General features: G+C 49.4%; 1 protein-coding gene across 1 annotated transcript; it reads right to left on the reverse strand.

Annotated features, from left to right (window-relative positions):
* Window positions 1-3,183: 3,183 nt before the first annotated feature.
* On the reverse strand, window positions 3,184-5,956 carry LOC123122420 (probable inactive receptor kinase At5g16590). Its single transcript, XM_044542622.1, has 2 exons — window positions 4,247-5,956; window positions 3,184-4,124 (listed from the first exon to the last, which is right to left on the reverse strand). Exons 1-2 carry the CDS (start codon window positions 5,586-5,588, stop codon window positions 3,508-3,510), a joined length of 1,959 nt encoding a protein of 652 aa, XP_044398557.1. The 5' UTR covers window positions 5,589-5,956; the 3' UTR covers window positions 3,184-3,507.
* Window positions 5,957-15,948: the final 9,992 nt, after the last annotated feature.

Consider the following 15,948-nt stretch of genomic DNA (forward strand, 5'->3'; position numbering starts at 1 on the left):
AACCAACTTAAAACCATTCGACATAAACAGGATCCACTGACGAGATTCTTATTAATGGATGGCACATGATGAACGTTCTTCAGTCGCACGATCTTCCCTAAAGTAAAGTTCAAATCGACCGTACCGACACCTCGGATAATGGCATGTGACCCATTCGCCACCAGCATGGAGAAGTCCCTGTGACCTGGTAAGAAGAAAACATGGACGCATCAGCACAAACATGTACATTGGCCCTGGTGTGAATTAAATAATCAGGAGACTGAAATACTGAAAGGATGGTAGGAAAAATATCGTACCCATATTCCTTCATATCAGTATCACCGATGACAACATTAGCGGACTTGCCGCTCTTCTCATGTCTGTGCTCCTCAAAGCGGTTAGGACATTTCGGAGCCCAAGGATTAGGATCACCACAGACATGGCAAAGTCCCTTCCCCTTCTTGTAACAATTCTTCTTGAAGTTGGTAGGATGTCACGACTTGTTCTTTGCATCAAACTTGCCTTTGCCATGAGTTTTGTTCTTGTTGTATTCGAACTTGTTGGGCTGGTAGTTCTTCTTCTATACCATGTGGGCACTAGAAGCTCCCTCGGCAACTCGAGCACGTGTGTCTTTTGGTCTCGCCTTCTCTTCAACATCAAGAGTACCAATGAGATCCGAAATAGAAAACACATGTCTCTTGTGTTTCAGGGAAGTAGCAAAATTGTTCCACGAAGGTGGAAGCTTGGCAATGATGCCTCCGGTAACACACACTTAAAGTACTCAAGTTCCTTTGCAAGCAACTATATCTCATGAGCTTGCTGGACAACAGAGTGCTCATCAGTCATCTTGTAGTCATAGAATTGCTCGATGACGTACAACTCGCTACCGGCGTCTGAGGCCCCAAACATGGCCTCGAGCGCAGCTCACATGTCCTTGCCATTGTCAAACGACATATATGAATCCACAATGGAATCATCCAAAACACTCGGAAGGGCGAATTTAAATAGGGCGTCGATCTTCTCAAAAGCTTCCTGCTGCATAGGATCAAGATTGTCCTCAGGCTTGCCCTTGGTGGCGTCATAGCAGTACACTGTCTGGAACCAGTAAACTACTCTCGTGCGCCACCTCTTATATTGCATCCCCCTTAAAGGTAGGAGGCTTCAGATGCGTAGCAAAACCACTCGGAGTAAATTGCCTATAATCAGATTTTTGTATTGTTGAATATATGAGCAAATTACTACAAGATTTAATCCGAATAAGCAGAAAGTAAATCATGACAGCAATAACAGAGATTAAGCTAATCTTGCGGACTAGCATAGTAGATGAACAGATTGATTCTAGGGCACAGAACAAAAACATGAATTCTACCACAAACTCGAACAAGAAGGACAGAATCACATACGGTGCAATGGGAGCAGCACCATTGGCGTTGACACGGGGTAGGTCGTGGTGAAAACCACGTCCAAGTAACAGCCCCACGATCCAAAAGAATCGAAAATGGCTGAGTAATTAATGTGTCCATTAATTATTAATTATTGACTTATTAATTATTCTCGAGCAACAGAAATATAGACAACGTGAATAGCTCTGTCCTTAACTCATTCCCGCAACCTGTAGCGTGTCGTGGCGAGGCGAGCGAGGAGGAGGAGCGCGCGTGTAGGCCTCCTTTTCTCATGTTCATACAAGTGTTAGAAGAACTCACATTGTAAAAAGGTGCAAGTCTCTCTCAACTTTTTGGGTGGGACTAAACTTTAGTCCCACTCACATCACTCACAAGGTAGAAATGAATGGGCCAAGAGAATTTTAGAATTTTGATTGGGCTTTGAGCCAAAGGCTACTAGTAAATTCCAACAATATATGGGCGCTGGTGGGAAGGACGGTATTTCCTATTTGCCGCTCTTTGCGGCAAACTGCTGCAGCGACGCACACGGGGACAGCGACGACCGTTCGGGATGGGCCAGCCCATTAAACTTATCAGCCATTCCGGTTTTGGGAACTTTCTAGCTGGTTCCCAGCCGGTTTTCTCTGGTTCTGGGAACCTTCTAGGAGGTTCCTGAACCGTTTTTTTCTTTTTCTTTTTTTGCCTTTTTCTGTTTCTTTTTCATTTTTTTCGTTTTTATTTTTCCTGTTTTCAAGTTTATTTTTGTTTTTTCAAAAAAAAGATTATGTTGCTCATAAATTGTTCAAAACTTCACGAAATGTTCCTGTTTCAAATTTTGTTCCCAATTTTTTCAGAATGTTCACACTTTCAAAATACTTTTCTAAAGTTAAAAATATGTTTTTTGAAATTTTTGTTCACAAATTTAAAAAATGTTCTCGATTTTAATTTTTTGTTCGCCTAGTTGATTTTTTATTTCTCTTTTTCCTTTTCTTTATTTCTTTTGTAATTCTTAATCTACTCATTTTTTCTTTTGATTTTTATTTTCAAGAATTCCAAAATATGTTCGAAATTTGAAAAAATGTTTTGGAGTTTAATAATTGTTCCTTTTTTTATTCTATTCAGAAGTTCCAAAAAACATAGTGATTTTTACAACATGTGCACATATTTAAAAAAATGTTCAGCTTAAAAAAATGTTCTTAAATTCAAAAAATGTTCCTATTTCGAAAAATGTTCCTAAATTTAAGAAAATGTTCGCCTTTGAAAATATGTTCATAACTTAAAAAAATGTTCTGCTTTTCAATTTTCGTTCACAAATTCCATTAATGATGATAATGTTCACTTTTTCTAGATCTTGTTCAGAGTTTCAATTTTTGTTCACAGATGCAAAAAATGTTTCCTTTTGTCCAAAATGTTCTTGTTTGAAAATTGTCTAATTTTCCGACCTTTGTACTTTTAAAATTGTCTAATTTTCCGACCTATTTTAAATTTGTTTGCAAATTCGAAAATTGTTCGCATTTGTCAAAAAATTGGAATTGAAAAAACGTTCCCGCTTTCCAAAATTTGTTCAAAAAATCACACATTCTTTGTGTTATAAATTTTTGTTACAAATCTAAATATTGTACATTTTTTCAATACTTGTTCTTGTTTTTTGAAAATTGTTCAGAATTTTTTCAATACTTGTTCTTGTTTTTTGAAAATTGTTCTTGTTCTTATTTACCATGAAATAATCTATGTCTCATGAAGCGATTCTTTAGATCAGGGCATCATGTGGTCGGGCCAACCACAAATAATAAAGCTTGGTATTTCTAAAAAAAAAGTCAACTACCTGTTCCTTGCCTTAAAAAAAAACTACCTGTTCCTACACATTGTGCACAAAGCACCACAATGGAAAAAAAATCTTAAAAAAAAGCACCACAAATGGACGGTGAGAGTTTTGACTGAAAATTGCAACAAAATTTGAGGTGCCTGACATTTAGCAAAAGCGATTAGAAAGCTCCGGAGTAGTACGCCCCAATCGAATGGCCATGATACCTTCCGAGAAGAAAGAGAAACACAAAAGTACATTACTTAGATACAAAAAGACGGGTGGTAACTAAGAGATCGTGTATCGCGGAAGCACAAATGGTCTCCTACATACAGCTCAAGATCATCCTACGACGAGCTCCCACCTCCCTTTCTCCTCCACGCCGCCACCGATCTCGTCGATCATCCTGACGACGTCGGGCATCTTGGGCCGCCTGTCGGGCTCGACAGCAGCGCACATCAGCGCGACCTCCGTGAGCCTCAGCATGTCCCCGTGCCGCTCCAGCTCGCCGACGATCTCCACGTCGAGTATGTCCGTGGACCACTCGTGGCTCAGCGCCAGACGCGCCCACTCCGCCATGTCGCCGTCAGCCTCGTCCACCGGCAACTTCCCCGTCACCACCTCCAGCAGCACGAGGCCGAAGCAGAACACGTCGGCTCGGGACGACGGTCGCTTGCCGCGCGCGTACTCCGGGCACTTGGCCGCGGCCAGCCTGTGCGCGTGGTGCGGGAGCAGCGGGTGGAAGCCATAGTCCGTGAGCTTCGGCACCACGCGCGGATGCTGGTGCTTGCCGCTGGGCGTCGACAAGATGATCACGTTGGACGACTTGAGGTTGCCGTGCGGCGGCCGGTGGAAAAACGGCATTGTCCGGTGCAGGTACGCCAGCCCGCGCGCCATTCCCTTCGCTATCGACAGCCTCGCCGGCCACGGCAGCGGCATCCTGCCTTCGCCTCTGTTCTCTGCACGCGCGCGACAATAAGATAGAGCAAGATCAGTCGATCTCACCAAATCGCCATGGAACTAATGGACAAGTTATCAATGGAAAATGGAGATGCATGTTGCGACCACGAGGGGGACGTACCGTGCAGGAGCTCGAAGAGGCTGCGCCCGGGCACGTGTTCGTAGACGGCGAGCTTCTCCTCCTTGGAGTGGTAGCACGCGACGACCTCGACCACGTTCTCGTGCCGGAGCTTGCCCAGCAGCTGCATGGTGTGCGCGAAGTCCTTGCGCGGCACGTGACCCATGTTGCGCAACCGCTTCACCAGGACGACGACGGGGCCGGCCTCGAGCGTCACGCGGTAGGTGATCCCCAGCCGGCCCTTGCCCAGCATCTCCGCCGTCGAACGGAACAGGTCGTCGAGGTCGAAGCCGGCCGCCTTGTCCGCACGGAAGAACAGCAGCTGCGCCTGCGCGTTCCGGCTACCGCTGCTGCTGCCGCTGCCGCTGCCACTCAACTTGCTTTGCTCGGCTTTATCCTTGATATCCGGCGCTCCTGTCGGCGTGGCACGGCCACCGAGACGAACCTCTCGGGACTTCTTGGTCTGATGCAGGAAGATGAGCACGGCCGCGAACGGCACCATCGCGGCGATCAGGGCGATCGCCACGACGCTCCACGCAGCCAGCCTGAAGCGCCTTGACTTGCGCGCAGCCCGCCCGCGGGCGTCGTGGTCGGCCGGCCTGACGACCCGATCGTCGCGGTTGCCGGCAGATGGGGCTCCATCGTCGGCTGAGAGCGAACCCGAACCGCACGCGGCGTTCACGGCCTCGCCGCAGAGCTTGAGGTTGTGGCCGAAAGCGCTTGCGGGGAACCGGCGGAGCGCACGCGTACCCGGGACCTCGCCCTGGAGGAAGTTGTAGGACACGTTGAAGACGGTGAGCTCGCCCTGCGCGAACGCCGGCACGGTGCCGTTGAGCAGGTTGTCCTGGAGCTCGAGCCGCGTGAGCGCGAGGAGCTCCGCCGCATACCGGCGCGGTATCGGGCCCGAGAAGCGGTTGCTCGACAGGTCGATGACGCGGAGCCGGTCCAGCCCGGCAAGCCCCGGGAGCGCGCCCTGGATGGCGTTGTCACGCAGGCTGAGCGTGGCAAGCCGCGCGACGCCGCGGAGCGCGCCAGCGGGGAGCGCGCCCGTGAGCTGAACCCCGTCGAGCCTGACGCCCACCACGCGCCCGTCGCCGTCGCAGGAGACGCCGTACCACCGGCTCCGCCCGCCGTGGCACGGCGGGCCCGTCCAGTTGGAGTGCAGGTCCTTGGCCGAGCGCAGGCCGTCGCGCAGCGCCACCAGCCCGCCCCGCTCGTCGCGGAACTCCTCCAGCTCCGACTCCGCCAACTCAGCCGTCGCCACGGCAGCTCCCACCATGACCACGACAACCCATGGAACCACCAGCGATTGCCGTAGCCGGAGCTCGCGCCTCTGCTTATCCATGGCGTCGCTTCGGTGAACTCGCGTCAGCTAGCATACACTTGCTTCCGATCAGAGTATAGACTAATGTTCGATATGGAGCCTAACAGTAGGTCGCTTGCCGGGATGTGCAAGGCAAGGGAAGGCGGGAAAGCAAGAAACCATGATAAGAATACATGGCGACGCCGGCCACCAGGTAGTAGTAGGAGAGGAATGGTAGTAGTGGTGTGTGCTGGTAGTATGCATTGGTTGATTCAGACGTGAACTACAGCGCGGCAGTTTGGTCGCGGTTGCAGGGACGGGCCAACTACTACGGATGGGTGCAGCTGGTGTCCCGGAGAAGAAGAAGAGCGCCGAAGCAAACTGAAGTGCTGAATCGGTTGAGGCTTTCGGTGCTACTCCTGCACCTGTCTCTCTGTCTGCCTGCCTCCGAGAAGATTTTTGACTATGCACAGAAGAGCCCCTTGATTTTTTGTGATTGAGGTGGCTCCAGAGTGAAAGATAAGAACCTATTGTCAGGTCAACTCTAGTATCTTATATCGGCAATGCTACACGTACAAACGATTTACAGGCTTTTACAGAATTGTTAACTTTGATTGGTCAATAGGTGAGTGGGGCGGCCCACCTCTCTGGAAATCAGGAGTGGAAGGTTTGTGATTGATTGTTAGATGGAAGGAGCGTGTAAAAGCGTGTAAGTCTTTGTATGTCTAGCATTTTTGATCTTATATGGATGCAAAAGAGGTCCGAGTTCTTGAATTCGCGGGAAAAAACGAGGTTTTGGGTGCAGGCTGCCCGCTGATCGGGAAGCTACAACAACCGATGGATGGTGGGGACAGGGGAAACCGGACGGCTGAGATCTGACCCCTGCGGCTGCTGAAGAGACGTGCTGGGGATATGAAACCGAGCTTTACTCGCTCTGCAGGCCATCATTCGACCTTTGGCAATGGGAATGGATAAGGAGATCGTACGCCGTCTTTGCCTTTGATGATCTTATTATATGTTTTCTCTCTTTTCCTTTCGGGCTGCACAGACGCATCACGAGTCTCTGTAATTGCGCGCGTCTTTCTTGAGATAAAAGGCATTGCTTCTCTCTCAACATGGGTGATTAGAGCGTAAATCCCTGTCTGGTGTGTGTAAAATGGGGGTGCTAAGCCGCGAGTCTTTTCATGATTGTGAGATCAGCTTCGAAAGCACCGGAGGATGTAGGACAGATACCACTAAGGACTAAAGATTTTAATCTGTTGCTGATTAACCTACCGGAGGATGCATCTGGGTAGCCCAGCCAAGTGGGATGTTATTTGTCGACCAAAGGATCAAGGGGGTTTGGGTATCGAGAATCTGGAGGTCAAGAACACATGCCTGCTTAGTAAGTGGCTGTATAAGCTTTCAGTTCAGACCGACGCTACTTGGGCGCAGATTCTTCGTAACAAGTATCTGCAGTCCAAAACTTTGTCACAGGTGACAGTGAGACCAACTGATTCGCCGTTTTGGAAGGGGCTTATGAGAGTCAAGGCAACTTTCTTTAACAGAACAAAGTTTTTTGTCGGTGATGGCAATGATACACGTTTCTGGGAGGACACTTGGCTGGGTGATACACCATTAGCACTACAGTACCCAACCTTGTATCGTATTGTCCAGCGACGTGATGCGCTAGTTGCAACGATTATGCAGTCTATTCCCTTAATATTCAGTTTCGGAGGGTGCTTGTTGGTGAGAGATGGGAAGCTTGGCTTCATCTGGTGCGTAGACTGATGGAAGTCCAGCTAGCTCAACAGCCCGATCAGTTGTGTTGGAAACTTACTAGGTCTGAACAATTTACTGTTAAGTCGGTGTACATCGATGTTATTAACTCCACTGTCATTCCTAGCTCCAAACATGTTTGGAAAGTAAAAGTGCCTTTGAAAATTAAAGTGCTTATGTGGTTTGTCCATAAACAGGTTATTTTAACAAATGACAACTTGGTTAAGCGCAATTGGACAGGATCTACTAGGTGTAGTTTCTGTGATCGGGACGAGACCATTAAGCATCTCTTCTTTGAGTGTCCGTTGGCGAGAATTGTGTGGCGCACCGTGCAAATTGCCTTTAACATTACTCCTCCGAGTACGGTCGGGTCGTTATTTGGAACGTGGCTGGATGGGATAGAGTCCGATACAGCTAGACATATTCGTGTAGGAGTGTGTGCGTTGTTATGGGCAATTTGGAATTGCGGAAATGATTTGGCTTTTAACAGAATAACTACTATTCATTTTTTGCAGGTTATATTCCGTGCTACGGCGCTGATCCGTATGTGGTCCTTACTCACTCCGTCGGAGGCCAGGGAGCGTTTGGTTACTGGATCTGTCCAGTGGGAGATGATAGCGCGAGATATTTTCAACCGGTTTGGTTGACGGTCATGTAATAGGATAGGCAATTAGTTTTTCTATCTTTATTTTGCCAGCCGGTTGTGGCTCTTTGGCCTTTTCTTGTTTTAGTGTCGAGGCTTTTTGTGAGCTCGCCTTTATTTTGTTTGAAGACTCTATGACATTGTTGAACCTATTTCATTTATTTAAGTGGCCGTATGCATCGTTCTGATACAGAGGCCGGGGAGTCCCCTTTTTCGAGAAAAAAAAATCTGGGTAGCCCAGCCGCAACCACTCACAATTTTGACTTGAATTTTTTTGTAGATTGTAGACTTATGTCTTGTAAACACTCGCAATTTTTTGAAACATTTCAAAGTGATTTTTTTGAAAATGATAGCATGGTAGCACGTAACGTGTGTAGCACCTGATATATGCCCCTCGAAGGATTATACTATGATTCACTACTGCTACATTTGCAACAGCCACAAACATCTGCTATATCACCGCTCTGCCCTGGAGTAATCTAAGCTAACTGAATGGTTATGTGGCCAGGTATCAAATAACGCAATGTTACAGAAAAAAGCTTTCGCCCCGCTTTATATATAAAGCAACAACCCACAAGCATCCAGTACAACCACACGCTATGCCACCGCAACGCACGCACACACCCAGAACGGGATACAAAGGCGCTGAGCGCAGCAACACTACTCCTAGCACTACCGCCCCGAAGATATGAAGCTACATATGACAAACCATGCGCTCCAAGGCGGCGCCTTTAGGAAGGAAACGACGCCGGAGCGCCGCCACCGTCCGATCCAAGGATCAAAGTTTCCCCCGGAGCCGCATGACAGGCAATGAGAGCCGCGACGACGCCTTCAAGAAGGGAGCGATCTTCGCCGCCGCCGGTCCGTCCGAAGATAGAGCAGGTTTTCACCTCGGCCAACATTCACCGCCACCGAACGCCACACCCCGGCAACCACGCCGCCCACACGGCCATGATGAGCGGGCAGCACCAAGGCGCGGGCTATGTCCAAGAGCACCACGCCACCACCACCACCAGGGCCGCCGCCCCAGCATCCAAGACCTCGACACCACCTCACCCGTGACCCGGCGCACCCCAACGAACGAGACGAGCAGAAAGGTCCCATCTTTCGCGCCCCTGGGCAACCCCCAGCGTCGAGACCCAATAGGTCGGCCAGAACCGGCATCCACCGACCCATCCTGCTACCCCAAGCGCGAGATGAGCTCGGTCCTGCAGCATCGTGTGCGAGACGAGCTCGGTCCTGCTGCATCGGGCGCGAGACGAGCTTGGTCCTGCTGCATCGGGCGCGAGACGACTTGGTCCTGCTGCATCGTGCGCGAGACGAGCCCGGTCCTGCTGCATCGTGCGTGAGACGAGCTCGGTCCTGCTACATCGTGCGCGAGACGAGCTCTGTCCTGCGGCATCGGGCGCGAGACGAGCGGTGGATCGCAGCTGGGAAAGGACCAGCCCTTTGATGGGCATAGCGCCCGGGCGACGAGGAGATGGGGTGAAGGACGAGACGGCCCGAACGCAGACAAACCGACGCCGGAGGAGCCGGCCGTTGCCGCGGAGAGATCCGTCGAGTCACCGTGAAGCCGCCACGACACCGGTAGGCCACCGAGACCTACCCATGTCGCCGCCCACGGCCGGAGCAGCAGCCACGCCCGGCCGCTGCCCTACCCGCGTCGCCCGGTGGGCTCCAAGCGCCGGAGCCGCCGGGCACGCACCACCGGAGCCAGGCGTCACCGGCCGGCCCCCGAAGCCAGATCCGGACGGATCCGGCCCGAGACCGGTCGCGCGCCACCTCCCGAGACGGGAGCACCGCAGCCGCCCCGCAGCGCGCAGCCCAAGGATCGCCAGAGCGCCGCCACAGCAGGCCACCCCGCCGCCCCGCGAGACCGCCGCCGCGCCACTGGATAACGCAATGTTCATCTTGTTAGATTCGCTTTTTAAGGAGCATCTCGCACCCCCAACTTTGCTGACAGCTCTGGTCAAGATTTCTGGTGGTTCCTTGTATGCTTCATGGTGGAGGCCAAGGTTGCTAAGGTTGCCTCAGGCCTAGACTCCGTGGAAGTACGAAGTTGTTCCTCATGGAGCTGTTGCATTCTTCGTTTCTTTTTTATCCACGAAGATATTTCAGTGTGGTAGCTTTTGACCTCCGTGTCAAGTCCAATGGCGTGATGATTGTTATAAGTAACGGAAGGTTGAGGAGACTTCATTTATACTCCCACTGCAACCAGTTTGGGTACATGTCATCAGCGTCCCAACTCTCTAGCCTTCATTGGTCTGTGGTCGATGGGACCAGTTATTAACGTCACTCAGTATGTTGACCCGGTCTACTTGTGTCGACATGGTATTGTGTGAATCCAGGTTGCAGTGCATTCCAAAGACATAATTATCAAAGAGTATGGGTGTAACGGTGCCTATCTCTTGTGATGTTTATGTGAAGCTCAATGGATATGTTTTTCGTTATATGTTGGAGGAGGAGGATTATGTCCCTGGCCATGACTTCACACCTCTTATTTGGGAACGCCATGAAGATGGACCTGATCATGGTGCAAACGATGATGATGATATGCAGGATAGGGATGCAAGCTAGAAACGCCGAAGATGAAGGTGATAGTACGTCGTCTGGAGCTCATGCAGTTACCCCTATACCTATGCAGACAACTCACTTCGGTGTTGACATTGCTCGAGCGTAAACAAAATTCAAATCCACAACTTGCTAATATGCAGGGTGTTGCGCCTTTGGCCCATCAGCATCATGCCTCATCTCCTACTGCATACTGGGGAGATACCCAACAAAGGCCCTTTGCTCCTCCGGGCTAGCTCAAGTGTAGCCCAACTATAGATTTTGGCTAGGCCCAGCTCGTCGGCATCGAGCCTCAGGTCGTGCAGGTGCATGCCACCCAGGGGTGGTTGGGCCTGCCTAGCTTCGACCACTCTGATGCGGCTCCAGCCAACAACGTATTAGAAATATGCCCTAGAGGCAATAATAAATGTATTACTATATTTTTTGTTTATAATTAAGTTTATATTTCTGTGCTATAATTGCATTGATTCTTGAATATGGTATTCGGAGGAAAACTCAAATGCATGTGTGAAAACATACCGATATGATCCCTAGTCATGCCTCTAAGACTAGCTCATTGATACGTCTCCAACGTATCTATTATTTTTTATTGTTCCATGCTATTATATTATCTACTTTGGATGATTTATATGCATTAATATGCTATTTTATATCATTTTTGGGACTAACCTATTAACCTAGTGCCCAGTGCTAGTTGGTGTTTTTTCCTTGTTCTTGACTTTCACAGAAAATCAATATCAAACGGAGTCCAAACGGAATGAAACATTTTGACGATTTTTCTTGGACAATAAGACACCTAGGAAGCTTCGGGAGGAGGCCAGAAGACCCACGAGGAGACCACAAGCCCTAGGGGCGCGCCCAGGGGGACTAGGCTTGTGGGCCCTTGCAGATCTCCTAACCCTAATTCCAACTCTATAAATACTCAAATATTCCCTTTACGTCAGGGGGCACAACAAAAATACTTTTCCGCCGCCGCAAGCCTCTCACCTCGTGAGATCCCATCTTGGGGCCTTTTTTGATACTCTGCCGGAGGGGGATTCGATCATGGAGGGCCTCTACACCAATCTTGCTGCCCTTCTGATGATGTGTGAGTAGTTTACCAAGGACCTAAGGGTCCATAGCTAATAGCTAGATGGTTTCTTCTCTCTCTTTGATCTTCCATAAATTGTTCTCCTCGATATTCTTGGAGATCTATTCGATGTAATCTTCTTTGCGGTTCGTTTGTTGAGATCCGATGAATTGTGGATTTATGATCAGAATATCTATGAATATTATTTGAGTCTTCTCTGAATTCTTATATGCATGATTTGATAGCTTTGTATTTCTCTCTGATCTATCGATTTGGTTTGGCCAACTAGATTGGTTTTTCTTGCAATGGAAGAGGTGCTTTGTGATGGGTTCAATCTTGCGGTCTCCTCACCCAGTGACAGCAGGGGTAGCGAGGCACGTATTTGTATTGTTGCCATTAAGGATAAAAAGATGGGGAGTTTACCATATTGATTGGATCTATCCCTCTACATCATGTCATCTTGCTTAAAGTGTTACTCTGTTCTTATGAACTTAATACTCTAGATGCATGCTGGATAGCGGACGATGTGTGGAGTAATAGTAGTAGATGCAGAATCATTTCGGTATACTTGTCACGGATGTGATGCCTATATTCATGATCATTGCCTTACGTCATAACTTTGCGCTTTTCTATCAATTGCTCAACAGTAATTTGTTTACCACCGTATGCTTTCTTCAAGAGAGAAGCCTCTAGTGAAACCTATGTCCCCCAGATCTATGGTATCAAACCTATGTCCTAGATCTGCAAGGGCCCACAGGCCTTGTTGAGGTCTTTAAAATCGACACATAGGCGTCAAGATTTATCCTTCTTTGGTACCATTACCAGGTTTGCTAGCCAGTCCGGATGTTTGATGTCTCTAATGAATCCGGCTTCCAGTAGTTTGGCTAGCTCTTCTCCCATTGCCTGTCTTTTGGGTTCGGAAAATCGCCGAAGAGCCTGTTTGACTGGCTTGAATCCTTTTAGGATGTTTAGGCTGTGTTCTGCCAATCTGCGTGGGATTCCCGGCATATCTGAAGGGTGCCAGGCAAAGATATCCCAATTTTCTCGAAGGAATTCTCACAGTGCGGCATCTACATCAGGGTTCAACTGTGCCCCGATGGAGGCCGTCTTTGTTGGGTCCATTGGATGGACCTGGAATTTGACTATTTCATCCGCTGGTTTAAAAGAGGTGGACTTGGGTCTCTTATCGAGTATCACATCGTCCCTTTTCACCGTAGAGCGCAGCGCAGTAAGTTCCTCCGCCGCTAGGGCTTCGGATAGTGCCTCTAGGGCTAATGCAGCTGTCTTGTTTTCGGCGCGGAGTGCTATGTACGGATCACTAACGAGAGTGATTATTCCGCCGGGCCCAGGCATCTTTAGCTTCATGTACCCGTAGTGGGGTATTGCTTGAAAAATTGTGAATGCCTCTCGTCCTAATATAGCGTGATATCCGCTGCTGAACGGGGCCACTTGGAATGTTACCTCTTCGGACCTGTAGTTGTCCGGCGATCCGAACACCACATCAAGTGTGATTTTTCCTGTGCAGCGCGCTTCCCGACTGGGGATTATTCCTCTAAAGGTTGTGCTGCTTCGCTCAATGCGGCTCCAGTCTATTTCCATTTTTTGAAGAGTTTCCTCGTAGATGAGGTTTAGTCTGCTGCCGCCATCCATGAGTACCTTGGTAAGACGAAATCCATCCACTATTGGACTGAGGACCAATGCGGCTGGTGCTCGGGCTGTTCTAAACTTAGGTTCGTCGCTGGCGTTGAAGGTGATGGCCGAGTCACTCTATGGATTTGTTGTTGCTACTTGGTAGACTTCGGCGAGGCTGCGGATTGTTCGTTTCCGCATATTATTCGATGCGAAAGTCTCGAGGACTATTGACACCGTACTGGTATTATTGGAGTGGCTCTCCGGGGCTAGAAGCTCTTCGCCACTTTTGGCCACCTGCTGCAATATCCAACATGCTCGGAGGCTATGTGTTGGAGTGGCGCCTTCTGTATTGTGAATTTTACAGCGTCCGTTGAGCCATCCTTCCAGTACGGTTCCGTGCCCTTTATGGGGTTTTGGCTTTTTGGTTTTTGTACCTGTTGCCTGAGTGTGATGCACCCTTTTACTTCGGACTAGGGTTGTATTCGGGGCCGGATTGTCCCAAAACTTAGTTTCGGTTTTCCGAAAACTCTCCATCGCACAGTACTTTCGTACTATGGACGCCAGATCGGCGAAGCGTGTAATTTCGCGACGACTGACGGCGTTCAAAATTCCCTCGCCCGTGCAATTATTGCAAAAAATTGAAATTGCGTTTATCTCTCGACAGTCCTTTATCCTGTCCATAACCAGGAGGAACCTGGCCCAGTAGTGATGTATTGTCTCAGCAGGCTCTTGCCGGATTTGAGATAGATCGCATATGTCTGGGTGGGTGGGTGGAATTGAGTCCCGCCACGAGATCAAGGAGGCTAAACCCTAGAAGTTGGTGATCAATTGGGCCAGGTTTTGACACAAAAATATGTCTATAGGTTTGCTCACAGGTCGCCCTGCGGAGGAGATGCCCGTATCAACGGGTGATCAACTTCCCAAGCTGGTGCAACTGCTCGAACGAGTTCGGCAGGCGATGAGCGGCGTCGTCCAGGCTTTATGGCCGTCCCTCTCCCTACCCGAGGGCCTTGGAGAGCTTGCGGAGAAGCTTCAGGGAGTGCGGCAACGCTTCCGTTTATGGAAGATATCGGCCTGCCGCCAAGGTGCCAGGGAGGCCTGGGCCATGGTGAAGACGCGGTACAAGAAGGCGGATCCCAACCACATGGCCGAGGCCGGACCGGTGGGGCCCAATGGGAAGGAGATCCCTGTGAGTTTAGTGTATGTCCAAGTAGAGTTGGTCGCTAAATATTCCCAACGGGACTGTAAATTAGACAGCCTGTTAAACGGGATTGAGGAGGAATACAGTCAGTCGATTTGACAATGTATTTTAAAATGACATGTAAAATGCCTTCTAGCCGGATTGTAGATCGTTTGTCTTTGCCGACCTTTTCGCTTCAACCTCGGGACCCTAGAGTCCGGAGTGTGTCCGAGTACCTTCTCGGTTAAGAAACAACCGGGGCATGCATGGAGACCAGGCGTAGGGGTCATTAGTGCTTTATCAGACAAGTGCCCAACTAGTTATGTTATATTACATGGTTAGTAAGAAACATCTTCCAGGGAGAATAGTTCCGTTAAGGGTTCCTTTCCCTGGGAGGCATGCCCTAAAGTGCATGTCCGGACTACGAAACAAGCAGGAAAACATCTGGGGGAAGGTAATAATATGTAAAAAATCATCTTTTGAGTCACCAACCGAATATTCCCTTAAGAACGCTAGCTTTCGGCTTCACCCAGTCTGAGGTACACATCCGGCTGACCCGGCAGTAACAATTGCAGAGGTGCTCCCTTTACCTCCTAGCCGAACAATCGGGAGCGTAGGAGTAAGCACAGGAGCCAGGCAACCCAGCTTGGCCAAAACTTAAGTCATATCGATGCATATAATGGTGAACAAAAGGTACATGTGGAAGTTTGACACATGTGCTGGGCATGAAGCCCAGATAAGTGAGCTTCTGGTAAAGAAGCCCCCAGGTATAATGAGTGCGGATAGCACATCAAGTGTGTGCGAACAATGCGCAAATAGGCCTCTAAGGGCTTTTTATGAAGGAGGTGAGAGAAAAGAGAGAAATAAAAAGACGGTTGAAGTGTAAAAATATGGACGGAGGAAGGAAACGAACTCTTAGTCCGGCGCTAGGCGTAAAATCTTCGGAGGCGGGCCGCATTCCATGGGTTCGGCTCTAGTCAGTTGTCCGACGCATTTCGTAGATGGTATGCTCCGCCGGTCAGGACTTGATCGATAATGAAGGGTCCCTCCCATTTGGGCTTGAGTTTGTCCTTTTTCTTGTCCGACAGGCGTAGAACTAGTTCGCCAACATTGTAAGTCTTGGCCCGTACTTCCCTGCTTTGATATCTTCGAGCCTGATGTTGATAGAATGCGGAACGGGCCTTGGCGACGTCGCGTTCTTCCTCCAATGCGTCCAAGCCGTCCTGCCGATCCAGCTCGGCTTCTCTTTCTTCGTACATGCGCACGCAAGGTGAGTCATGAATGATGTCGCAGGGCAAAACTGCCTCTGTGCCGTATACCATAAAAAATGGTGTGAATCCGGTAGTACGGTTGGGCGTTGTCCGCAGCCCCCAGAGTACGGAGTCGAGCTCCTCTACCTAGTGCGTGTCAGATTTCGTAAGGGACCGCACTAGTCTGGGTTTGATGCCGCTCATTATTAGTGTTGGGGAACGTAGCAGAAATTCAAAAAATTTCCTACGTAACACCAAGATCTATCTATGGAGAGACCAGCAACGAGTAGAAAGAGAGT

This window comes from Triticum aestivum, chromosome 1B, assembly GCF_018294505.1.
Source record: "Triticum aestivum cultivar Chinese Spring chromosome 1B, IWGSC CS RefSeq v2.1, whole genome shotgun sequence".
Lineage (NCBI taxonomy): Eukaryota > Viridiplantae > Streptophyta > Magnoliopsida > Poales > Poaceae > Triticum > Triticum aestivum.

Excerpts from the sequence above, each read along its gene's own strand:
- LOC123122420 (XM_044542622.1), bottom strand. The coding sequence starts at position 5,588 with ATGGATAAGCAGAGGCGCGAGCTCCGGCTACGGCAATCGCTGGTGGTT. Across the intron at positions 4,125-4,246 it reads CCTCTTCGAGCTCCTGCACG|AGAACAGAGGCGAAGGCAGG; the intron begins GTACGTCCCCCT and ends GCGCGCGTGCAG.